The 27,335-nt window shown below is 44.7% G+C and overlaps 1 protein-coding gene across 1 annotated transcript; it reads right to left on the reverse strand.

Annotated features, from left to right (window-relative positions):
* Window positions 1-1,045: 1,045 nt before the first annotated feature.
* Window positions 1,046-27,076, reverse strand: LOC309382401 (transient receptor potential cation channel subfamily V member 1-like; the record flags this gene model as incomplete). The annotated part of the gene is made up of 13 exons (XM_081971921.1): window positions 1,046-1,177; window positions 2,109-2,422; window positions 3,035-3,101; window positions 6,438-6,603; window positions 7,738-7,808; window positions 10,054-10,149; window positions 11,975-12,139; window positions 14,596-14,772; window positions 16,404-16,702; window positions 18,872-19,012; window positions 20,637-20,789; window positions 25,141-25,307; window positions 26,784-27,076. 13 exons carry the CDS (start codon window positions 27,074-27,076, stop codon window positions 1,046-1,048), a joined length of 2,241 nt encoding a protein of 746 aa, XP_081828047.1.
* Window positions 27,077-27,335: the final 259 nt, after the last annotated feature.

Genomic DNA, 27,335 nt, shown 5'->3' on the forward strand with positions numbered 1-27,335 from the left:
TCTGTGTCTCTCTCTTTGTCTCTGGCTGTCTCTGTCTCTCTTTCTCTCTGTATGTGTGACTCTCTGTCTCTCTCTCTCTTTCTGTCTCTCTCTCTGGGTCTGTCTGTCTCTCTCTGTCTCTGCCTCTTTCTCTCTCTCTGTTTCTGTCTCTCTCTGTCTCTCTATCTGTCTCTCTCTCTGTGTCTCTCTTTGTCTCTCTCTCTGTCGGTCTGTCTCTCTGTCTCTCTCTGTCTGTCTCTCTCTTTGTCTCTCTGTCTGTCTGTCTCTCTGCCTGTCTGCCTGTCTATCTCTCTCTATGTCTCTCTATGTCTCTTTCTCTGTCTCTCTTTCTGTCTCTCTCTCTTTCTGTCTGTCTCTGTGTCTGTCAGTCTCTGTCTTTCTGTCTCTCTGTCTGTCTGTCTGTGTCTGTCTCTGTGTCTGTCAGTCTCTGTCTTTCTGTCTCTCTGTCTGTCTGTCTGTGTCTGTCTCTGCCTCTCTCTCTCTCTCTCTCTCTCACTGTCTCTGTCTGTCTGTCTCTCTCTCTGTCTCTCTCTTTCTCTCTCTGTATCTCTCTCTCTGTGTCTGTCTCTTTCTCTGTCTTTCTCTCTGTCTCTGTCTAATTAGAGTAGAGTAGAGTGGAGTGGAGTAGGATAGGATAGGATAGGATAGGATAGGATAGGATAGGATAGGATAGGATAGGATAGGACCGAACCGAACCAGAATAGAACAGAACAGAACAGAATTAGAGTAGAGTAGAGTAGAGTAGAGTAGAGTAGAGTAGAGTAGAGTAGAATAGAATAGAACAGAACCAGAACAGAATTAGGGCAGAGCAGAACAGAACCAAGCAGAACAGAATAGAATTTTCCAGGCCAGCCTCACGGGCCGGATTTAAACACCCTGTGGGCCTTTAGTTTGATAACCCCTGAATTAGCTTATCATTGATGTTTTACAGCCTGGTCTTCCTCGTAAGACTGACCACCTTCCATAGGCCTGCTGTGCAGTGTTTTGATGGTACAATCGTAGTACCAGTTGGAAAGATGCCCACCTCCAATAATTAGAACAGCAATTACCGAAAGCACCAGCGATAATCTTCCTTGCCGTCTGGGGTGGTCCCCACCAGAACCCTCTTCCCGGACCGGAAAGAGTTAATGATGCAGTTCCAGTAGCTGTTCTCGATGTTTAAAATAGTGATAGTTCGCTGTGTGCAAAAACAAGGGAGAGTAAAATTATCCCTGCGAGGGAGACCCCAATTTGCAAACCAAAGTCATGCGGGTTTATTGTTATTGTTAATACAGGTAGCCCTTAACTTATATGAACATTCATTTAGCAACTGTTCGAAGCTACAACGGTACAGGAAAATGGACTTACGATGGGGTCCTTCCACTTATGACCGTTGCAGCATTCCCTAATTACTATAAAACTATAAACATATAAAATGAAATTAAAAAAATAAAATAAATAAAAATAAAAAATAAAAATAAATAAAAATAAAATAATAAAATAAAAAAATAAAATAAACAAAATAAAATAATAAAATAAAAAAATAAATAAAATAAAAAAATAAAATAAATAAAATAAAAATAAAAAAATAAAAAAATAAAAAAATAAAAAAATAAAAAAATAAAATAATAAAATAATAAAATAATAAAATAATAAAATAATAAAATAATAAAATAATAAAATAATAAAATAATAAAATAATAAAATAATAAAATAATAAAATAATAAAATAATAAAATAATAAAATAATAAAATAATAAAATAATAAAATAATAAAATAATAAAATAATAAAATAATAATAATAAAAGAAAATAAAATAGATTGGGGAAAAAAGCAGGTTCCAATCAGATTATCAAGGCTAAAAAAATTAAAAATTAAAAAAATTAAAAATAAAATAAAATAATAAAATAATAAAATAATAAAATAAAATAATACAATAAAATAATAAAATAAAATAATAAAATAAAATAATAAAATAAAATAATAAAATAAAATAATAAAATAAAATAATAAAATAATAAAATAAAATAATAAAATAAAATAATAAAATAAAATAATAAAATAAAATAACAAAACCCCAGAACCGAACCCTGGCGTGGGGTGGGATGGGGGGGGGGAAACAACCCACCTGCAGCTTCCAAATACTTTTGCTCTCCTGCGCGATCTTGTTGACGGTTTCGCCCATGAGGGCGATCAGCATGTTCAGGAGAAGGATGTAGGTGAGGACCACGTAGAAGAGCAAGAGGATGATGAAGACGGATTTGAAGCGGTAGTTCTCGGTGAACTCCAGGTCACCCATCCCGATGGTGAACTTGAAGAGCTCCAGGCAGGTGGTATAGAGGTTGTTGTAGGACGGGCGGGCCTTCACGGGACACGGGCAGATCTCCGGTGGTGGAGGGGTCTCTGGACGCCCATCGTCTTCCTCAATAAGGGTCACCACCGCTGTCACGAAGGGGAACATATCACGGTGGCGGGAAAGGAGGCAAAAGATGTGCGGGTGAGCCTCAGAAGGGGCCTCAGTGGTCATCTAGAGTGACTGCACAGACCTGGTGTAGCTCTGGCCCAGGGGTGAGATTCAGCCAGTTCGGACTGGTTCAAGCAAAGCGGATGCTAATTTTACATCTGGTTCGCTGAACCTGTAGTTTCAAGGACTGGCTGGCCCCGCCTACCCCTCCCCTCTCCACGTGGCCCGTTTTGGATGCCAGGTAAGTGCAGAGCGCGCGCTGAGGCTCTGGGAGAGCGAAAAACAGGCCTCACAGACATTCCGGAAGTCCGGAAACGGGTCTGTTCTCAGCCTCCGGAGGGTCTCTGGTGTCTGGGGGAGGCTGTTTTCACAGTCCCGGAGGCTCGAAGGATACCTCCTGGGCCTGGGGAGGGAGAAAACGCCACATCCTGCGGTGCTGGAGGCCGAGTAGGCCACGCCCACCATGGCCACGCCCACCCAGCAACCAGGCAGAGAACCAGTTGCTAAAATATTTGAATCCCTCCCCTGCTCTTGCCTCTTCCTCCTTGCCCCCCCCCCCCGCTCCCCATTTCAGGCAGGCCCTCCCTCACCTGTCGAAAATCCCAGGTGGAAGAGTAGATAAACCATGATAAAACGTCCCAGATCTCGTAGCATCATCTGCAAGGAGAGGAGAAAATGGCGGGGGGTCCCTTCCAAGTGTGGCGGAATAGGAAAGCAGGGGCAGGAGGGCCCGTCTGTGTCCATTTTCCTTTCCTAATCTGAAGCTCTCATGATCATGGTGGGTTCCAGGCGATACAGCCCAGCACGAGTGTACTGGTGGCAGCTGGGAGCAGCGGCCACCATACTGGAACAGTGTTTTGTTGGGCCCACCCACCCGCCCGCGTTCCTTACCTCTTTTTGAGGGAAACGGGCCAATTGCGCGCATACGCACAGCGTACAGCGCCTGTGGGACCTCAGCCAAGCAGCTGGGGCATCGCAGCGCACTTGCCTGAGGTTATTGCCTGGCCTCGTCACAGCGTACCAGTTACGATGGGATCCGGAACACACCACTGCTCCTGATCTGAAGCCCCTAATCCCATGTCCCTTTCCGCCCTCTTAATCTGAATCTACCTTCCTAATCTGGATGCCCCCTTAATCTGAAGCGCCTAATTCTGTGCCTCTCTTTGACGTCTACCTCCTGGCATATATTTCCTACTGGTTTTTTAGGGGACTTAATTTTATAAGACACTGGGGTTTTAAACTTTGTATATTTTAAATTATTTATTTAGCAATTACAGTTCTGTCTATTTTATCCTCCTCTTATTTATGTATTTATCCATTTAATAATTTTTAATTGTTATTATGTATGATGTTTTTGATATGGACTGTACACTGCCCCGAGTCCCTTTTGGGAGAGGGGGCGGTCTAGAAGTGCTAATTAATTAATTAATTAAATTATCTATCTATCATCTATCTATCTATCTATCTATCTATCTATCTATCTATCTATCTATCTATCTATCTATCTATCATCTATCTACCTACCTACCTACCTACCTACCTACCTATCTATCTAATCTATCTATCATCTCTGTCTGTCTGTCTATCTATCTATCTATCTATCTATCTATCTATCTATCTATCTATCTATCTATCTATCATCTATCTATCTATCTATCTATCATCTATCTACCTACCTACCTATCTATCTAATCTATCTATCATCTCTGTCTATCTATCTATCTATCTATCTATCTATCTATCTATCTATCTATCTATCATCTGTCTGTCTATCTATCTATCTATCTATCTATCTATCTATCTATCTATCTATCTACCTACCTACCTACCTACCTACCTACCTACTTCTAACTCCATATCTCTCTCTCTCTCTCTCTCTCTCTCTCATATCTATTTATCTTCTATCTATCTATCTATCTATCTATCTATCTATCTATCTATCTATCTATCTATCTATCATCTATCTATCTATCTATCTATCTATCTATCTATCTATCATCTATCTATCTATCATCTATCTATCTATCTATCTATCTATCTATCTATCTATCTATCTATCTATCTATCTATCTATCTATCAGCCAAATACCACTCATTCATCACGAAATCTCCAGAACCGGTAAAGCCTAGAAACTTAAATTTTGGCACGTATTTTTCTCTTGGCTTCTAGATGCACGCTAAGAAAGGATTTGTCGAAATGACCGTCAGATCATTAGCATTTCTTACACAGTATTATATTAACACGCCTCGATGCTAATCGATGCTACCATCGATGCTAGACGTTATACTCCCCTTCCCCACCTGAAAGGAACTCTGTTCCAGTTGCCTTATTTTAACATGCTCTGATGCTGTCCCTTCGCTAGACCGGGTGTGGCCAGCATGTGACTCATCTAGTCTGCAGACTGGGAGTTTATACATTCTACTCCCTCTCCCCACCTGAAAAGAGCTGTTCCAACTGCCAGTTACCTTATATTAACACGCTATGATGCTAAGGAGTTACACATTCTACATGTTTCAAGCTTTAAGTATCAAGCCCGATCGCATTGTTTTGTAGTGAAGCACGGCTATCCAACTAGTCAGAATATAATCTGAAAATATCTTAATCTAAAAAGGCCCTAATCTGAAAACATCTTAATCTGAAGCACCTAACTCTTTCTAACCTCCTAATCAGAAGGTAATCTGAAAGTGTCATAATCTGAAGGGCTCCTAATATGAAGCCCACCTCATTTTATGCCCCTTTCTGTCTCCCTAATCTGAAAATGCCCTCCTAATATGAAACATCTAACCCCAGGCCCCCTTTCTGCCCTCATAATCGGATGCTGCACCCTTAATTTAAAACTCTCCTAATCCTGTTCTCCTGTCTGCCCACATAATCTGAAGATGCCCTCCTAATCTGAAACACCTTAATCTGTGCTGTATTTTTACCATAATTGGAAGCTAATTCAATTCATCCTAATCTAAAGGCCCTTTCTGAAGATGCCCTCCTAATCTGAAGCCCTCCTAATCAGAAGGCCCTTTCTGCCCCCCTAATCTATCAAATGCCCTCCTAATCTGAATGCCCTCCTGTTCTTCTCTGCCTCCTAATCTGAAGATGCCCTTCTAATCTGAAACCCTTCTAACCCCATGCCCATTTTCCGCCCTCCTAATCTGAAGCCCTCCTAACCCCATGTCCTTTTTTACTCTCCTAATCTGAAGTCCGCCTAATCCCATGTTCTTTTGGTGACTTCTAATCTGAAGAATTTCTAATCACTTGCCCATTTTCTGCCCTCCTAATGTGAAGCCCTAATCCCATGTTCTTTTCTCCCTCCTAATCTGAAGGTGCCCTCCTACTCTGAAGACCTTCTAATCTCTTGCCCATTTTCTGCCCCTAATCTGAAGATGCCCTCCTAATCCCAGATGCTTTTCTGCCTCCTCACCTGAAGATGCCCTCCTAATCTAAAAACCTTCTAATCCCTTGCCCATTTTCTGCCCTCCTAATCTGAAGCCCTCCTAATCCCATGCTCCCGTTCTGCCCTCCTAATCAGAAGCCCTCCTAATCTGAAGGCCTCCTAATCCCATGCGCCCTTTTGCCCTCCTAATCCCATGCCCCAGTTCTGCCCTCCTAATCTGAAGATGCCCTCTTAATCCCACATTCTTTTCTGCTTTCCTAATCCCATGCCCCATTTCTGACCTCCTAATCTCATGCCCCCTTTTTGCCCTCCTAATCTCATGCCCCCTTTCTTCCCTCCTAATCCCATGCCCAGTTCTGCCCTCCTAATCTGAAGATACCCTCTTAATCCCACATTCTTTTCTGCTTTCCTAATCCCATGACCCATTTCTGACCTCCTAATCCCATGCCCCCTTTTTGCCCTCCTAATCTCATGGCCCCTTTTTGCCCTCCTAATCCCATGACCCATTTCTGACCTCCTAATCTGAAGATGCCCTCCTAATCTGAGCACCTCCTAGTCCGAAGCAGCTTCCCATGCCCCGCCCTCTCCTCCCTTCCAGACCAACCTTCTCCAGCATAACGGAATAGATGCCCATTTGCTGAAATCCCCGGGTATAATAGATCAGGTTGGACCAGCCCAGTGCCAGGGCAAACACCATCAGTACCACGTAGACTTCCTGCTTGCTGAAGTAGAGGACGGCTGAGCCCAGCAGGAGGACCGAGTGGACGAAGCTGGAGGGAGCAGAAGGGGAGGGAGAGAGGAGGAGAGGGACGGACGGGCATCTCCTTCAGATTCAGGCTAATTGGGGGCAACAGGTGGAAACTCTCGTCTCTATTGCTTGCAGTTTGAGACCTAATGATTGTTGGTTGCAATTCCCATATTCACTAGCACTGATATTGGTACCTAGTTGGGTATTGAAACGTCTGCAAGAAAACCACCAAGCTCAGAGAGCACCAAGGACCCCACAGTCCTCCTCCTCCCTCCTCCTCCTCTCTTCTCCTTTCCCTTATTCCTCCTCCTCCCTTTCTGCTTTTTTACACCACAACCCCCTCCCTTCTAGCACTGATGATGTTACCTGGTTGGGTCATAAAACATCTACAAGAAAACCACCAAGCTAAGGGAGCATCAAGGGCCCCACAATTCTCCTCTTCCTCCTCCTCCCTTTCTAGCACTGATGATGTTACCTAGTTGGGTCATAAAACATCTGCAAGAAAACCACCAAGCTCAGAGAGCACCCAGGACCCCACAGTCGCCATCCTCCTCTCCACAATCCCCTCCCTTCTAGAACTGATGATGTTACTTAGACAGGTCATGAAACATCTGCACGAAACCACCAAACTCACAGAACACCAAAAATCCCACAGTTGTCTTCTTCTCTCTCCTCCTCCTCTCCCGCCTCCTCTCCACAATCCCCCTCCTTTCTGGCACTGATCATGTTACCCAGTTGGGTCATGAAACGTTTGCTAGAAAACCACCAAGCTTAGAGAGCACCAAAGACCTCACAGTTCTCCCCCCCCCCCCCGTCTTCCTCCTCCTCCTTACAAACCCAACTCCCTCCTAGCACTGATGATGTTACCAAGTTGGGTCATGAAACGTCTGCAAGAAAGGACCAAGCTCAGAAAGCACTAAAGACCCCATACTTCTCCTCTTCCTCCTCCTCCTCCTCTCCACAAACTTCACTCCCTTCTTGGATGAATTATCCAGCTAGTTCGCGAAACATCTGCAAGCAACTCCACCCGCCCCAAGCTCCCCCAAGGGAGCACCAAGGACTCCACAGAACCGAAAGAAAAAAGCTAGCTAAATTCAGAGTCCCCCATCATCCCCCCACCCCACCCCAAAGCAAAGCACGTCTCTGAGTTACGTACAAAAGCAGCTCACTGTAGCATTCGGTAAATATGGCTTTCAGAGACGGGCGCCTTTGTTGGAAATACTTGATCTGCAAGGGGAAAAAGAGAGAAAGAGGGAAGGAAGATGGGATGAGAAACTTTTGAAGATGATTAGGGGACTGGAGACTAAAATATATGAAGAACGGTTGCAGGAACTGGGTATGTCTAGCTTAAGAGAAAGAAGGACTAGGGGAGACATGATGGCAGTCTTCCAATATCTCAAGGGTTGCCACAAAGAAGAGGGAGTCAAGCTATTCTCCAAGGCACCTGAGGACAGGACAAGAAGCAATGGGTGGAAACTAATCAAGGAGAGAAGCAACTTAGAACTGAGGAGAAACTTCCTGACAGTGAGAACAATTAATCAGTGGAACAGAAGTTGCCTCCAGAAGTTGTGAATGCCCCAACACTGGAAGTCTTTAAGAAGATGTTGGAGAGCCATTTGTCTGAAACGGTATAGGGTTTCCTGCCTAGGCAGGGGGTTGGACTAGAAGACCTCCAAGGTCCCTTCCAACTCTACTATTGCATTGTATTTTCCAAAGTTGTGTGCAAGGGGGTCTCTCTTGCTAGATTGGGGAGGAGGGTACCATGCTTGGTTCTAGACCAGTGGTGGGTTCCAGCCGGTATGGCCCAGTACGGTTGTATCGGTAGTAGCCGGGAGCAGCTGACAGCGTACCGATATAGAACGCAGGTGGACGGGTGGCCCGTTTGGCCCACCCACCCACCCGCGTTCTATACCAGTTTTTAAAGCAACCGGCCAATTGTGCAAGCACGCACAGAGTGTCAGGGTGGAAATTCAGCCCTGTTCCCCTCCTGGGGTAATTGTATTTAATGAGGGATGAACCGTGTTTTTTTCTTGAAGTATACTTCATAATTAAGAAAAATAAACCCGAGATATATTCTAAGAAACACAATTTATTGTAAAGAAAATGAAAACGAAACTTACTAGCTAATGATTACATTTTGGCAACGTTCCTGCCTCCCTTCTTGGCCAGCGAACAAAAAGAATGTGTCTGTGCATGCGCCGTGAGCTTAGTGATAAGAGTCAGATCAGTCTACTGTATGTCTTAGAGTTTAAGCACAGCTGGCAAACAAAATAACGCAGTGACACAAGTGCGGCACCTGCGCAAGCTCCAACAAGCAGCTGGGTGTGTGCACAATAGGACGCGTGGCCCAGTGACACCGTAACGGGAGCGATGGGGAGAGGAACACACCACTGTTCTAGACCCATCAGAGTTGGTATTCAGCTGGTTCTGACTGGTTCTGACGAACGGGTAGCGGAAATTTGGAGTAGTTCGGGGAACCGGCAAATACCATCTCTGGCTGGCCTCGCCCCCATCTATTTGCTGTCTCCCGAGTCCCAGCTGATTGGGAGGGAATGAGGATACTGCAGTCTCCTTCTCCCAGGAGTGGGGAGGGAATGGGGATTTTGCAGTATCCTTCCCCTGGAATGCAGAGAGAATGGGGATTTTGCAGTATCCTTCCCCAGCCACACCCAACAGGCCACGCCCACATAACCAGTAGTAAAAAAATTCGAATCCCGCCACTGTGATTGTTTTAAGCAGACAATAAGAGAAGGATCAGTGGCGGCTGGGGTTAACATCTGGACCTCTGTCATTTCTTTCTCCCATAGCACCTCTGGATCCTGATGGGAATATATATAGGTAGTCCTCAACTTATAACCATTCGTTTAGTGACCGTTCAGAGTTGCCACAGCACTGAAAAAAAGTGACTTATGACCGTTTTTCTCACCACCATTGCATCATCCCCGTGGTCATATGACCAAAATTCAGGGGCTTGGCAAACAACTCGTATTTATGACAGTTGCCGTGTTCTGGAGTCTCATGAGCCAGATTCACTTAACAACCGCGTGACTAACTTAAGAAATGCAGCGATTCGCTTAACAACGTTGGCAGGAAAGGCTGCAAAAATGGACCAAACTCACTTAACAACCATCTCGCTTAACAATGGAAATGTTGGGCTCAGCTGTGGTTGTAAGTCGAGGACTACATATATTTGCGAGCTTTTGATCCTATAGGCATGAATGGATGAGTCCTAGAAATTTGTGCACCAGTCTCTCTTTTTTGCTCCCTTGTTTTCTATTCTTCTACTATGTCTTTTCTATTGTGGGAAAATGGGAGGGGGGGTTGTAAGGAGTTAGATGATATGTAGCCATAACAATATTCTTTCTAGAAAGCCAAGGTCATCCTTTGTCTTTGCACCTCTGCACCTGACCAGAGCTGGATGGGTGGACGAGGGTGGAGAGGGGCCTACTGGGGGCCTGGTTCAAACTCTTACCCCTCGGAAGAAGAAATAGGCGCCTCCCAACACGCTCAGGATTTCTCCGGTGACCCGGAAGTACTCGCCGCTCGTGTGATGAAAAGTGAACGGAGGCTGTGAACGGAGAGCAAGCAGAGGCACAGTGTGAAAATGCAGGCATATCAGGACCACCGAACAGAAAAATCACTGATCACTGAGCTTCAACATAGAACAGAGAATAATAGAGCTGGAAGGGACTTGGGAGGTCTTCTAGACTAGTCCAACCCTCTGCTTGAGTAGGAGACCCTATACCCATGATGGCAAACCTATGGCACGCGTGCCTGACGTGGCCCATGGAGCCATGTTGCCTGGCACGTGCGCCTGTTCCACTTCCAGGTTTCTGGCGCACATGTGCACGTGACGATCAGGTGTCCTTTGTGCGCACGGAAGTAGTGCCAGAAACCGGAAAAGCTGGTCTTCTGTTCTCCAGTGTCAGCAGGCGTGCTGGCCAGCTGATTGGCACTTGTGCATACACATCAGTAACTGAAAGACTGGCTGGCTGGCGTGCATGCGCATGCCGGAAACTAGAAGTTCGTTTTTCAGTGCGCGCATGTCCCCTGAGCAGCTCCTCTTCCTGGTTGTGGTCCAGACAAGCGTGTGAGAGAAGTACTCTATTTTCGGCACTTGGTGGTGGTGTGTGTGTGTGTGTGTGCACGCACTCTCTTTTTAGCACTCAGTGCCGAGAAGGTTCGCCATCCCAGCCCTATACCATGTCAGACAAAGGATTGTCCAGCCTCTTCTTAAAAACTTCCAGTGTTGGAGCATTCACAAATTCTGGTGGCAAGTAGTTCCGTTGGTTGATTGCTCAGGTGGGCTGCTGATGGTTCAGGAGAACTGATCGTTCTAACCAGCAGCCAGGCCTTCCTGCCCACCCTGGCGCTATCACATCCTATATAATCACTGTATTTTCGATGCCACGCACTGTCAGGGTTCCGAACAGATGCCCTAATTAATCCATGAGTCTCGAGCCAAGCTTCAAAGGAAATCCAGTTATTTATCAGGAGCAACATGTCGGGACTACCCAAGTGAAGCCAGCTCTGACCCCACGTAATTTACGACACATTTATGACCCTGTTTTCCTCCCAACTCCTCCTCCCAGGGTGTATCATAAATCACGTTCCCCCACAGAGCACTTTCGTGGGCTGTAAAGATCACCCCGCTCCGGCTGCTGCGGGGAACCTGGGAGACAGCCTTGAGAAAGATAGGCGTGGAATGTGCTTCTGTTTGTGGCTGCTGTGCTGCGTCGTCAGTTCCCCCTCCCTCTTGCCTATGGCTACTCGAGAGCAGGCCAAGGATGCTTTGCGAGTTGACTCGCCCGTGGGTAGAAGGTCACACGTGAGCTGACATTTTTGGTTCTGGGCAAACCTGTTGTTACAGTATGTGATGCCCCTCCTCTGGCTCAGGGGACTAGAGACTAAAACTAAACTAAGCTAAAACTAAAGTAAACTAAAACTCACTTAGGGGCTAAAGCAGGGGTGTCCAAACTTGGCAACTTTAAGACTTGTGGACTTCAACTCCCAGAATTCCCCAGCGAGCTCTGCGCATGCACAGAACAGAAAATCAATATGGCTCTGCTGGCTGGGGAATTCTGGGAATTGAAGTCCACAAGTCTTAAAGTTGCCAAGTTTGGACACCCCTGGGCTAAAGAGTACAATATATGAAGAACGGTTGCAGGAACTCGATACGGCTAGGGAACAGAAGTCTAGCGAAAAGAAGGGCTGGGGGGAAATGGGAACAATCTTCTAATATTTGAGGGGCTGCCCCAAAGAAGAGGGGGTCAAATTATTCTCCCAAGCACCTGAAAGCAGGACAAGAAGCTCCGTTGTGGTCGTAAGTCGAGGACTACCTGTAAGGGGGGGGGGGACGACGCCCCTGGAGGCTTAAGGAGGCATGGTCTCACCGTTCCTTCTTTCTTGGTAGGTCGGTAGTAGGCCGCGACGGTGAGGATGAGGATATGCACCGTGTAGATGAAGAAGTTGAAGTAGAAGAGGTGCTTCACAAAACGGTCCCACTTATCCTGCAGGAGCTGATTGAGGGGTTCCACCAGGAGCATTTCGTGGCGATTCTAGGAAGAAGAAGAGACACCCCCCGCTCCCCGAGGGTTTATTTTACATTTATTTATCTGTGAATTTGTATCCCACTTTTACTCTTTTTAGAAATGAAGGAGGTGAACATATCCAATACACTTTTCTCTTCCTTGTTGCCCCATCACAACAACCCTATGAGGTAGGTAGGTAGGCTAGGCTAAGAGTGAGTGACTAAATCAATCTCAATCTAACCCAAACCCTTAATCTAAATCAATCTCAATGTCAATTCAAAATCTAACACCTGACATCTCAATCTCAATCTAAAATCTCAATCTAACCCTAACCCTAAATCTAAACCTAAAATTATTTTTTAAAAATTATATTTTAAAATCTAAAATCTAAAATCTAACATCTCAATCTCAATCTCAAATCTCAAACCCTAACCCTAACCCTAACTCTTAATCTAAATCAATCTCAATGTCAATTCAAAATCTAACACCTGACATCTCAATCTCAATCTAAAATCTCAATCTAACCCTAACCCTAAATCTAAACCTAAAATTATTTTTTAAAAATTATATTTTAAAATCTAAAATCTAAAATCTCAATCTCAAATCTCAAATCTCAAACCCTAACCCTAACCCTTAATCTAAATCAATCTCAATGTCAATTCAAAATCTAACATCTGACATCTCAATCTCAAATCTCAATCTAACCCTAACCCTAACCCTAAATCTAAACCTAAAATTATTTTTAAAAAATTATATTATAAAATCTAAAATCTAACATCTCAGTCTAAATCTAAAATCTCAATCTAATCTTAACCCTAAATCAAAACCAATTTCAATTTCAATTTCAATCTAACATTTCAATCTGAATCTAAAATCTCAGTCTAAACCTAAACCTAAATCTAAAGTTTTTAAAATATAAATTTTTAAAAATTAACATCTAACATCTCAATCTCAGTCTAAAATCTCAATCTAAAATCTAACATCTCAATCTCAATCTAAAATCTCAAACCCTAACCCTAACCCTAACTCTTAATCTAAATCAATCTCAATGTCAATTCAAAATCTAACATCTGACATCTCAATCTCAATCTAAAATCTCAATCTAACCCTAACCCTAAATCTAAACCTAAAATTATTTTTTAAAAATTATATTTTAAAATCTAAAATCTAAAATCTCAATCTCAAATCTCAAATCTCAAATCTCAAACCCTAACCCTAACCCTTAATCTAAATCAATCTCAATGTCAATTCAAAATCTAACATCTGACATCTCAATCTCAAATCTCAATCTAACCCTAACCCTAACCCTAAATCTAAACCTAAAATTATTTTTAAAAAATTATATTATAAAATCTAAAATCTAACATCTCAGTCTAAATCTAAAATCTCAATCTAATCTTAACCCTAAATCAAAACCAATTTCAATTTCAATTTCAATCTAACATTTCAATCTGAATCTAAAATCTCAATCTAAACCTAAACCTAAATCTAAAGTTTTTAAAATATAAATTTTTAAAAATTAACATCTAACATCTCAATCTCAGTCTAAAATCTCAATCTAAAATCTAACATCTCAATCTCAATCTAAAATCTCAATCTAAACCTAAACCTAAATCTAAAATTATTTTTAAAAATTTATATAGAACTGAGGAGAAATTTCCTGACAGTTAGAACAATTAATCAGTGGAACAGCTTGCCTCCAGAAGTTGTGAATGCCCCAAACACTGGAAGTCTTTAAGAAGATGTTGGATAGCCATTTGCCTGAAACGGTATAGGGTTTCCTGCCTAACAGGGGGTTGGACTAGAAGGCCTCCAAGGTCCCTTCCAACTCTACTATTGTATTGTATTATATTATATTTTAAAAACTAACATCTAACATCTCAATCTCAGTCTAAAATCTCAATCTAAAATCTAACATCTCAATCTCAATCTAAAATCTCAATCTAAACCTAAACCTAAACCTAAAACTAAAATTATTTTTACATTTTAAAATCTAGCATCTAACATCTCAATGTCAATCTAAAATCTCAGTCTAAATCTAACCTTAAATCTAAATCAATCTCTATCTCTGTCTAAACTCTAAAATCTAACATCTCAATCTCAATCTAAAATCTCAATCTAACCCTAACCCTAAATCAAAATCAAAATCAAAATCGATTTCTATCTCTATCTAAAATTTAACATCTAACATCTTAACATCCAACATCTCAATCTCAATCTAAAATCTCAATCTAAATCTAAAATCTAAAATTATTTTTAAAATTTAAAATGTTTAAATCTAACATCTAACATCTCAATCTCAATCTAAAAAATCAATCTAAACCTAAACCTAATTATTTAAAAAAATTTAAAATCTAAAATGATCTAAAATATACAATCTAAAATCTAAAATCCACAATCTAAAATCTAAAAATCTCTGAATCGCAGTCCTAACGCCCGGGGAGCAATGCGCAGTGGAGGAAACCCCCTCCTCTCCAACCCACCGGGGTCTCACTGCTGTAAGCGATGATCTCCAAGACGGAGTTCTTCTCACAGGTGTCGATGCTGGAGAGGTCGTAAAGCGAGGAGTGGACGGGTCCGTAAGCCCACTCGGTGAATTTCCGAGAGAGGTGACGGCATTCTGGCTCCTTCATCTCCCGCCGAAGAATGTAGGCGAAGACCTGGGGCCGAGAGGAAGACGGGCAGGAGGCTGGAGCATTTTATTTATTTATTTATTAAAGCTACAGGTTCAAAGTTCAGGCGGCACTGAAAAATAGTGACCTATGGCTGTTTTTCACACTTACGACCATTGCGGCATTCCGCGTGGTCATGTGACCTGTTGAGTCTGACGGCAGCCCTTTTATAGGGAGCTGTCAGACACTCCGACCAATAGGATTAAACCTCTGTTCCCGCCGGAAACAGAGGACCTTGGTGGAAACCACTGTAGTTAGAGCAAGTTTCTAACATGACCAAAGTTCAGAGGCTTGGCAACTGGCATGTACTTATAACAGTTGCAGTGTCTTGGGGTCACCAAGATCTACTTCTGCAACCTTCTGACCAGCAAAATCCATGTGGAAGCCAGATTCACTTAACAACCGTGTTAGTAACTGAACAACTGCAATGTTTTACTTAACAGCTGTCATAAAATGGAAGGGAAACTTAACAACTGTCTCACTTAGCAACCAAAGGCGAATGGTGGTCATAAGTCGAGGCTACCTGCATAGATAGTGCCACTTGGCAAAAACACCCCTTGTATAAAATGGATTGGCTGAACAATCAGCACATTCTTTTAATCAACAACCCAGCGTTTGTTTAACGCCTTTGGCACTTGCTTAATGACTGCTGCAAAAAAAAACACCTCATAAAATCAAGCACGGTCACGCCGCGACCCACTGAATGACTGCCACAACCTACAAATAATTCTGGCTACAGTTGTAAGTTAAGGACAATTTCAGAAAAGAGGATTGCTGCATTTCTAGGATTTTATGCTTTCGTTCGGATCGCAGCACCGGGCACGGGGGTGGACTAGATGTTCTCCCAAACTCCTTCCTGTCATTCTAGGATTTTATGCTTTTATTTGGATTTGAGGCCGCGGTAGCGGGCTGGACTCAATGATCTCCCCAACCCCTTCCATCTCTGTCATTCTAACCCTGCCCAACCTGCACTTACGACCAGAGTTGAGCCCAGAATTTCTGTTGCTAAGAGAGCTTTGTCCCATTTGATGGCCTTTCTAACCATTGTTGTTGTTAAGTGAATCAGTGCGGTTGTTAAGTTAGCAACACCGTTGTTAAGCGAATCACACTTCCCCATTGACTTTGGTTGCAAAAGGGGATTGAGTGACCCCTGGGAGGCTGCAACTGTTGTAAACATGAGTCGGAAGGGGCTGAATTTTGAGCCCGCGACCATGAGGAACGCTGCGACGGTTGTAAGTGACCATAATTCGCTTGTCAGATTTAGGTTTAGGTTAGGTTTAGGTTTATTGGACGTATATGCAGCCATCTTTTCTTTTGGATCTTTGGCCTGCCACACTTTCTATTATTCTACTCTGCATTTTCTATGGTGGGAAAATGGGAGGTGGGGATTGTACGGAATTAGATGATAGGTAGCCATAACAACATTCTTTCTAGAAAGCCAAGGTCACCCTTTGTCTCTGCACCTCTGCACCTGACCGGAACTGGATGGGTGGAAATGCACAGCATGGCAGTGGGAGATTTAATTTTGGATGCTATTTGGAATCCTGACATCGCGTTTTTCAGTGCCATGGCAACTCCAAAACGGTCGCTAAGCGAATAGGTCATAAGTCGAGGACTACCTGTATTTTCCCCGTCTTGGCGGCCAGGGTGAGCGGGGTCAGCCCTCGGCGGTTGGCCAGTTCCTCCAGACGGAGGGTGGGGTTGATACTCGCCCCCAGGATGAGCACGTCGTTGTACATCTTGGTGACAAATTTGGTGTTTTCCTCGGTGTCGTCGGCGATCTCCACCAGGGCGTGGAGGACGGTGTTGCCCATTGAGTCCTGCTCAGAGATGTTGGCCGGATGGTAAGGATTCTCCAGCAGGAACTTGACGATGTTCAGCTGGTTGGTGCAGGCGGCGAGAGAGAGGGGCAGCTCTCCTGCAGGCCGAAACCCAACGGGGAGAGAGGCGGGTGAAACGACGGAGGCCCTCCGGCTCGGTTTGAACAGAACGAACATCCCCAGGTGGTTCCTCGACGTACGACCACGACGGAGCCCCAGATTTTACGTTGTCAAGAGTCTGACATTGGTTAAGAGGGGCTTGTCCTATTTTATGACCTTTCTCGGCCCGGTTGTTAAGTGATTCTGTGCAGTTGATAATTTAATAACCTGGTGGCTAAGTGAATTTGTTTTCCCTCGTTCACTTGGCTTGTCGGAAGGTGGCAGAAAGGTATTGCGTGACTCCGTGACCGTTGTAAATGTGAGTCAGTTGCCAAGAGTCTCAATTTTGATGATATAATCATGCTACAAAGGCCATAAGTGTGAAATATGGTCATAAGTCGCTTTTTGCCCCTGGTAGCTTTGAACCGTCACTGAATGAACTGTGGGAAGTCGAGGATTACCTGTATTTATTCTTTATTTAGTTATAAAATTTATAGGATGCCTCTGTCACTGAAGGCGACTTTAAGGACCCCTCCCCCCCAAAAAACGAACGAAGAGGAGCCCGCTACAAGTAGTTCTCGACTTACAACAGTTCATTTACTGACTGTTTGAAGTTACAGTAGCAACTGATAAAATCTACAAGTTCAACATTCAAAATTTGAAATCCATGCTGGAGCTTGGATTTTATTTATTTATTTATTCATTCATTCATTCAAAGTTAGAACAATGCAAAAAATTACAGGTCTAAAATCTTAAATCCATACTGGAGCTTGGATTTTATCTATCTATCTATCTATCTATCTATCTATCTATCTATCTATCTATCTATCATCTATCTATCCATCCATCCATCCATCCATCCATCCATCCATTCAAAGTTAGAACAATGCAAAAAATTACAGGTCCAAAGTTTGAAATCCATGCTGGAATTTGGATTTTATCTATCATCTATCTATCTATCTATCTATCATCTATCTATCTATCTATCTATCTATCTATCTATCTATCTATCTATCTATCTATCTATCATCTATCTATCTATCTATCTATCTATCTATCTATCTATCTATCTATCTATCTATCTATCTATCATCTCCATCCATCCATCCATCCATCCATCCATTTAAAGTTAGAACAATGCAAAAAATTGCAGGTCCAAAGTTTTGAAATCCATGCTGGAGCTTGGATTTATTCCATCCATCCATCCATCCATCCATCCATCCATCCATCCATCCACCCACCCACCCATCCATCCATCCATCCATCCATCCATCCATCCATCCATCGTTAAAACGGCACTGAAAAAAGTGACTTATGACTGTTTTTCACACTTACGACCATTGCAGCATACTCACCCCTGGTCATGTGATAAAAATTCGGACACTTGGCAACTGGCATGTACTTATGCCGGTTGCATTGCCCGGGGGTTGGGTGGGAGGTCACATGAGTCCCATTTTGCAACCTTCTGACAAGCAAAGTCCATGGGGAAGCCGGATTTGCTTAATGACCATGTGATTAATTTAACAACGGCGGTGGTTTCCTTAACAACAGTAGAAAGAAAGGTCATAAAACGGGGCAAAATTAACAAATGTTTCTCGCTTAACAATGGAAAACTTTTGGCTCAGTAGTGGTTGCAAGTCAGGACTACCTCTACGAGGGGGTTAAACAGATGGCAGCTGCTAGTTATAACCATTTTGATGGGTTAAAATGAGAATTGGGAAGGGTAACTTTGTGGAAAGTTGAGGGGTGCCTCTCCAGTGTATGTGTGTGGGGGGGTCTCCATAGAACATACAGTATAATTATAGGACTGAAAGAGACCTCAGAGGTCATCTAGTCCAACCCAACTGCTCCCAACTGCATCAGTTCAGGCTGATTGAGACTAAAAGCATCAATCATAGCCTCTTAAAAGGCAAATTAAGATGTTTTGGGACAAGCAACTGTGGAGAAATTTCCTGACAGTGAGAACAATTAACCAATGGAAAAACTTGCCTCCAGAAGTTGTGAATGCCCCAACACTGGAAGCTTTTAAGAAGATGTTGGATAGCCATTTGTCTGAAGGGGTGTAGGGTTTCCTGTCTAGGCAGGGGGTTGGACTAGAGGACCTCCAAGGACCCTTCCAACTCTGTTATTCTAAATAAAAACATTTGAAACTTGGTTTCTGATTTTACCAAAATAAAACCCCGGCTTCCCTTTGATCTTCTGGAAGAATTCCCCGTGGGCTCTCGCGTGGACGTCTGCCCCGTTCTTCACCAAGAGTTTGACCAGGTACATGTTGCGCCTCTCAATGGCGATGTGAAGGGCCGTCTGACCTGCACAGACAAATCCCATTAGATCAGGACTTCTCAACATTGCTAGCTTGAAAATGGGTGGACTTCAAGTCCCAGAATTCCTCAGCCAGCATGGGTTGAATTCAAGTCCCAGAATTCCCCAGCCAGCATGGGTTGAATTCAAGTCCCAGAATTCCTCAGCCAGCTCGGCTGGACTTCAAGTCCCAAAATTTCTCAGTCAGCATGGGTTGAATTCAAGTCCCAGAATTCCCCAGCCAGCATGGGTGGACTTCAAGTCCCAAAATTCCTCAGCCAGCTCGGCTGGATTTCAAGTCCCAAAATTTCTCAGCCATGGGTGGACTTCAAGTCCCAGAATTCTGCTGGCTGGGGAATTTTTCAACAATTATTCTTGGTGGCTTTAAGACTTGCAGACTTCAACTCCCAGAATTCCGCAGCCAGCCATTGAAGTCCACGCATCTTAAAGCTGCCAAGATTGAAAAACATTGGTCTAGATGGCCTCTGAGGTCTCTACTAACTCATGCAGCCTGTCACCTCTTTGGCAGAGAGGGCCAAGCTAAAGTTTCCATCCCACTTGAGGATTGAAGGGAAGGGTATCCAGAAAGGCACAATTTTAAGGCACACTATGGAGCCCCAGAAGGAAAGAGGGCTTCAACATGAAGGAACATCACGGAAAGGGGGCCACAAGGCGATTCATGTTTTATCTGGGGAAACTTGCTTTCTGATTTCAAAACATGGCCGAAATGTGTCAGGTAGAGAGGCTGGGTGATGTCGGGATTGCTGCAGAAGTAGAGTCCAGGTAGTCCACGATTTACGACCAATCACTTAATGGGAATTTATGACAGGTCTACCTGGGGGTACTTACGACCCAGATTCAAAGTTTCAATGCCCGGCGCCTGGTTTATAGAAGCCCATGGTTATGTGACTACATTTGATTAATTTTGTCCAAAATTAGAACTTCTGGTTTCAATCTAAATGTGATGTAACTTGTTACCTCCTCCGTGCATGTATGTCCTTGTATATATGTATGTTTATGTGTTTGTACATATGTTTTATGTTTTATATGTTCTATTGTACGCCGCCCCGAGTCCTATCTGGAAAGGGAGCAGCTAATAAATTCAAATTTATTAATTTATTATTATTAATTGGACCCAAACTGATTGGCATAAAAACCTGTGGCTTTTGTTTAATGGCTGCCACAAAAACCAGCCAAGTGGCGGCCCGAGTTACGACCATTACGATTTATGATTGTAATTATGTGTGTCCTTTGAAGGCTATCTCTGAGTGATGCGGTGGCCTAGAGGTGGAGCTCTCGCCTCACAATCAGGAAGCTGTGAGTTCAATCCTAGGTGGAGGCAGATATTTTTCTCTCTCTCTTGGAACGATGAGAATATATCTGCCGAATAAAACTCCGCATTGGCGACACGAAAGGCATCCGGCCAGGAAACACACAGCTCCATTCAACCGCCCAGAGTCCACCCCGCAAGGGATTATGAGGTCACTAAATGAAGATGATTTGAAGGCTAGCTCTGCTGCACTGATCTAGGGGGTTGGACTTGATGACCTCTGAGGTCGCCGTCTACCCTTCCAGGCTTCATCTCCCAAAAACCCTGAGGAGGAACAGCTCTCTTCGGTTGTGCCTTTTTACCTTTGTAGTAGCCGTCTGTGTATCCGGCGTTGACAAACTCCTTCAGGTTCTCCGTCTTCTCCGCGATCTCCAGCAGGAGGGGAATGGTGTTGTTGCGGCCGTTGTGGAGATTGAGCATGGCCTTCAGCAGGCACGTCTTGCCGGTGTCGGGCTCTGTGCATCGAGACACGGAATTGAGTCAAGATGGTGACACCCGACAAGACAACGCAGGCTCAAAAGTGCTTTTTTTTCAGGAGGCAACTGGACTTTCTTGCTTTTTTTCTTTTGAAGACGTTTCTCTTCTCATCCAAGAAGCTTCTTCAGTTCTGACTGGATGGTGAGGAATGGAAGGATTGATACTCCTTCCAGACAGCTTGTCATTTGCATCCTTTTATTTTTTAATTTCCAAAAGTTTTTTTTATTTTTTAACACAAATCAGGGGTGGGTTTCAGCCGGTACGCACCGGTATGGGCGTACCGGTTGGTGAAATTTAGCGTGCCTCCTAGTACCCGTTCTTCCGGAGGCCCAGTACCGGAACGCTCCTTCCCCTGGCTTCAGCGCTGCTCTGGGCTCCTGAAAAGCTTCCCTCTGCCCCTTCCTCCTCCTTCACAAGCAGCTTGAAACCGGAGCTCTTCTCAAAGAGAAGGAAGGAGGGGAACTTATGACCACAATTGAGCCCACAATTTTGGTTGCTAAGCAAGAGCGTTGTTAAGTGAGCTTCACCACATTTTCCAAGTTGGCCATGCCCACCCGGTCACATGACAGCCAAGCCACTCCCACCCGGTCACATGGCTGGCAAGCCACTCCCACCCCAGTCACATGGCCGGCAAGCCACTCCCACAAAACAGGCCACACCTACAGAATAGGTTCTACAAAAAATTGAAACCCACCACTGACACACATATAATCCAAAGTATACCATTACATCTTAACAAACTTTTTTTTTGAATATTCAATAATATATCAATTCCTCTTGCCATCAAGCCTCATCCATTTTTATTTGCTCTTCTGCTTCCCATATACACCATATGATAGTCTATTTCATCTTCAACTCTTCTCCTTTCCCTCTCTCCTCCTCTCTACCTCCTTTCTTCCCTCTATCATCTCTCTCTTCTCTACTTCCTTCCTTGCTCTCTCCCTCTCCTCTCCCCTCTTTCCACACCTTCCCTCTCTCCTTCTCTTTTCCTCCCTTCTGCTTCCCTCTCTCCTGTTCTCCCCCCCCTCCCCGTCTCTCTCTTTCCCTCTCCTTATCTCCCTTCCACTCTCTATTTTGCGGGGTGTATTTCCGCTTTTCAGCAAACCCCATTCAATATCCGTGACATGAATAATTATATTCCAAAACACAAGGTGAAAAGACTGGAACAAACTGTATATATTGGACAGAAGGATAGATAAATGCACTAGGTAGGCTAATTATTAATGGTTGAGACTAATTGTGTATAATGTGAATGTATGGTCACTTCGACTCTGCGGTACTGCATTGTTTTAAATGTAAAAATAATAAAAATATATTCAAAAAAATAATAATTATATTCCCAAAAACAATTGTCCATATTACTAGTCCTTTTAAAGGTATACCTATATACGAGTTCCATTTGTTGTCATTTGCATCCTTTTAGAGGGCCGTTGAGGCCACTTGGAGCTTTACCTGTGTCCTTGGGGTCAACTGAGTGGTGCAAAATGGTTCCTGTAGTCTGCAATTTTTTCCCTCTGGAAATCCATTCCTATTCTGACACCATACTGACCTCAATTCCCTAGCCTGGAATTCCCTAGCCAGCCATTGAAGTCCATGCATCTTAGAGCTGCCAAGATTGGAAAAACCCCGGTCTAGATGGCCTCTGAGATCCCTACTAACTCATACAGCCTGTCACCTCATTGGCAGAGAGGGCCAAGCTGAAGTTTCCATCCCGCCTGAGGTTGGGATTGAAGGGTATCCAGAAAGGCACAATTTTAAGGCACGCTTTGGAGCCCCAGAAGGAAAGAGGGCTTCAACATGAAGGAACATCACGGGGAAAGGGGACCACAAGGTGAGCTGAGCGGGGCAAATGGTTCCTGTAGCCTGCAATATTTTTTCCCCTCTGGAAATCCATTCCTTCTCCCGCAACCCTTCGAGTGGCCTTCATCCCAAATTGTACACGGCTAAAAGTCTGTAGAGGTTCTCTGTCATTGAAGCACCTTGAGAGTGGATTTCCAGAGGAAAAATTGCAGACCATGAGGACCAGTAGCACTGCTCAGGTGACCCCTGACAGCCCAGATAAAACTCCAAGTCTGTGATGGCGAACCTATGGCACGCCTGCCACAGCTGGCAGGCAGAGCCCTCTCCGTAAGCACACCAGCCGTCGCCCCAGACCAGCTCCACCGCGCATGCGCGCATCAGTGGTGAAATCTAAATATTTTTTTGCTACCGGTTCTATGGGCGTGGCTTGGTGGTGGTGAGGGTCATGTGACTGGGTGGGCGTGGCTATATAGTCATGTAACTGGGGGATCAAAAGACAGAAACTCACTTTAACAATGTCCTGCTGGAGTAGAGGGTTGCACTAGATGACCTCTAAGTCTCTTCCAGCCCTGGATTATTCTCTGAAGCTGCGTCTAGTGCCAGGTTTGTAATCCTTCCTTCCTCTGCTTTTTCCTTCCCTTTCTTCTTTCTTTCTTTCCTTCTTTCTTCTTTCTTTCTTACTTTTACTTTCTCCCTTCCTTTTTTCTTTCTTTCTTTCTCTCTGTTTCTGTCTCTCTCTCTCTTTCTTTCTTTCTCTCTTTCTCTGTTTCTGTCTGTGTCTGTCTCTCTCTCTTTCTTTCTTCTTTCTTTCTTTTTCTCTCTTTCTCTCTGTTTCTGTCTGTCTGTCCGTCTCTCTCTCTTTCTTTCTCTCTCTCTTTTTCTCTGTTTCTGTCTGTCTGTGTCTTTCTTTCTTTCTTTCTTTCTTTCTTTTTCTTTCTTACCCTTTCTTCCTTCTTTCTTTCTTTCTTTCTTTCTTTCTTTCTTTCTTTCCTTTCTCTCTCTCTCTCTCTCTCTCTCTCTCTCTCTCTCTCTCTCTCTCTCTCCCTGTTTCTGTCTGACTGTCTGTCTCCCTCTCTCTTTCTTTCCTTCTTTGTTTCTCAGCACCCCCCGACCCCCCCCCCCCCGTTTTTGGCTGTGAGACGTGTGATTAGTATTCTTTTACTACCAGTTCGGGCGAATTGGCACAAACTGGTAGCATTTCACTCCTGGCGCACATACCTCCCACTGGCCAGCTGATCTTTGGGTTTCTGCCATGCATGCGCGGGGGTTGGGGGCGCATACGCGGGGACACTCACATTGCATTTTGGGGGCTTTTGCGCCCCCCCCGCACCCCATTTTGGCTTCCAGTTGATGCAGGAAGCCTTGCAGCCCCCACCCCGCCCTGCCCTGTTTTGGGCATGGAAAGCTGCCTGCACCAACCTGGAAGCAAAAAATGGGCAGGGGGCATGTGGGGGGGGGGCACGGCAGGGTCACACATGCATTGCGCTAACAAAAAGGTTAGCCATCACCGCTCCAAGTGGCCTCAAGGACCCTCTAAAAGGATGCAAATGACCTTCTGCCTGCAAGGAGTAGAAATCCTTCCCTTCCCAACCATCCAGTCAGAGCTGAAGAAGCTTCTTGAATGAGAAGTGAAAAGTCTTCAAAAGAAAAATAACTAAGAAAGTCCAGTTGACTCCTGAAAAAAAAAGCCCCTTTGGGACAACCATGACCTGGATGATGGAGAATCTCTACAGACGTTTAGCTATGCAATTTGGAATGAAGACCCTTGGAATGGCTGTGGGAGTAGGAATGGATCCCCTTTTGCGACCTTCTGACAAACCAAGCCCGTGGGGAAGCCAGATTCACTTAACGTCCGTGTGACTAACTTAACAACCGCAGCGATTCCCTTAACAACTAAGGCAAGAAATTTGGGCCAACTCGCTTAACAATGGTCTCACTTAGCAACAGAAATTTTGGGGCTCAGTTGCGGTCGTAAGTCGAAGACTGCTTGTGATTGCTAAATCCAACCTGGATCTTTCTGGAGAATTGTTGTCTTCACAAGATATCACTTTGTTCATTGCAGAGAAGAGCAACAAATATTTTTAGGGGACTGGAGGCTAAAACATACGATGGACGGTTGCAGGAACTGGGCCTGGCTAGTCTAGGGAAGAGAAGGACCAGGGGAGACAGGAGAGCATCTACCAATATTTGAGGGGCTGCCACAGAGAGGAGGGGGTCAAGCTATTTTCCAAAACACCTGAAGGCCAGACAAGGAATAAGGGATGGAAACTGATCAAGGAGAGATTCAACCTGGAAATAAGGAGGAATTTCCTGACAGTGAGAACAATCAACCCATGGAACAGAAGTTGCCTTCGGAAGTTGTGGGAGCTTCATCCCTGGAGGCTTTCAAGAAGAGACTGGGCTGCCATTTGTCGGAAATAGTGCAATGTCTCCTGTTTGGGTGGGGGGGGGGGTTGGACTAGATGACCTACAAGGTCCCTTCCAACTCTGTCATTCTGATAGGTGCACACCCATGGTTCTCTCACTCACCTTTAAACTCTGCATCAGTCAGGTTTTTTAGCGATTCCAGCAGGTAGATCAACAAATCGTCCAACTGGCTGGGATCGCCTTGTGCGACCGCATCAAAAAGACTCCTCCGATCGTATATCTTGAAAGCTTTCGTGGCGCAGACCCCGATGGACGCGGTGGACAGTAGCCTGCCAAAGGGACGGAGAAGGGGTGAGATTTGCTGAAGTGTTTTTGCTGAAGTGTTTGTCTAGCAGGGCAACCTGATCTATCCAGCTATGGGACGGAGTGTACTGCTTCTGCTTTCGGTTTTCAGGCCCGATCCAGGGGCCTTCGCAGGCAGTCGCTTCCGCGACAAACTATTTTTTGTGTTGAATTTACAAAGAAATAAAGGAAGACTAGTATAGATCCATTTCGAGCTATTTAGTTCTCATTGTTCCCACCGAGGCTTCCCAAGAGCCTGAAGCAAACTCCTGGTCCTGGCAAAAAACCCTTTTATTAATTGAGTGTGAATTCTGCTCCTTCACATCCAGCAAAGTCTTTCAAGGGAGGATTTACAGTCACAGACCTTCTCTGGCTTGGAGAGCTGCCCGGCCGAGATCTGCAGAACTTGGCCAGGAGAGTCACAAACCAATGAAGTGAACTAATTGTCTCCTGCAAACTCCACTCTCCTTTTGCTCCACTTTTATTCCCTCTGGGAGGGGCCATTCATCGTCCACCTGTGGCCTTACTCCCAAGTCGACCCCTGTTCCTTAGCTTTTCCCTTCGTCTGGCAGCTCTGCGCATGCGCACATTGGGAACAGGCCCCAGCTGTTCTTCTGCCTTATTGATTTTTGACTCTGAAGGCAGCTGATAACTGTCAGACGGCCCCGGCCCCATCTCTGCCTCCGACACAGAGCCCTCATCAGAGCTTTCCCCAGACTCCAGGACTGGCCCATGTTGCCCCCCAACCTCCTCACTGTCTGAATCTGTTGCCAGCTTTTCTGGCCACTGGTGGGCCACAACACTCATCAGCTAGCCGTATCCTTCTGGGATTCAAACTTGGGCTGCTTGTATATTAGGTAGATGTATTAACCTTTAACCCACGGGTTCTCCTTGTTTTGTTGGCTATACCAGGGGAGAGATTAAATGGGTTTTTTTTCCCTGTGAGATCGGTCTATCAGGGTAACCTGGTCTACCCAATTATGGGATGGAGCATATTGCTTTCGCTTTTGCTGATGTGCTGATTTATTTATTTTGAAATTTTATTTTGCCCTCTACTCGCACATGGCGACTCAAGAGGGCTTAAGGTAAAGGTTCCCCTTGCACATACGTGCTAGTCGTTCCCGACTCTAGGGGGCGGTGCTCATCTCCGTTTCAAAGCCAAAGAGCCAGTGCTGTCCAAAGACGTCTCCGTGGTAATGTGGCCGGCATGACTTAACGCCGAAGGCGCACGGGACACTGTTCCCTTCCCACCAAAGGTGGTTCCTATTTATCTACCTTTTTTACCTGCTTTTGAAAGACTAGGTTGGCAGAAGTTGGGAAAAGGAACGGGAGCTTACTCCGTTACGCGACGCTCGGGATTCGAACCGCCAACCTACCAACCTTTCCGATCGACAAGCTCAGCGTCCTAGCCCCTGAGCCACTGCATCCCTATTAGCTTATAAGTTTATATAGTAGCCACTTACTTGGGACAATGGTTCCCACACCGTCCTCTTTCCAGCTTGAAGCTGAACTTGATGATGGGGTTGGAGTCCAGCTGCTCCATATGGTAGAAGGAATCCATGGGGGCCATGTCCTTGTCACCATCGCCAATCCCAAATCGTGCCCGTCTGGCAAAGATGCCGTGCTTGGTCCCCTTGTAGCAGCTGTTGGGGATACCCGTGGCAGAGTCTTCACCATCCATGTGATCGTCTGTGCTCTCGGATTCCTCCAGATCTGAGCTACCGAGCTTTCTCATCTTGCCCAGGATGCCCGTCATGGCTGGCTATGGGGAAGGACGGATGCCACCCGGAAGCTGCAAAGGAAACATAGTTTGCAAAGAAGGGGTCCTAGGTGGTCCCTGAGTTGCTTTCTTGAGGACGTTTCATGACCCAGCTGGGCAACATCATTGGTGCTAGAAAAGAGTGGGGATTGTGGAGAAGGAGCAAGGGGGGGGGGCGAGGAGGAGGAGGAGGAGGAGGAGGAGGAAGACTCTTTCTCTTAGTGCGCTCTGACTGGTTGTTTTCTTGCAGACGTTT

The sequence above is a fragment of the Natrix helvetica genome (genome assembly GCF_964273705.1).
Source record: "Natrix helvetica genome assembly, contig: HAP1_SCAFFOLD_352, whole genome shotgun sequence".
Lineage (NCBI taxonomy): Eukaryota > Metazoa > Chordata > Lepidosauria > Squamata > Natricidae > Natrix > Natrix helvetica.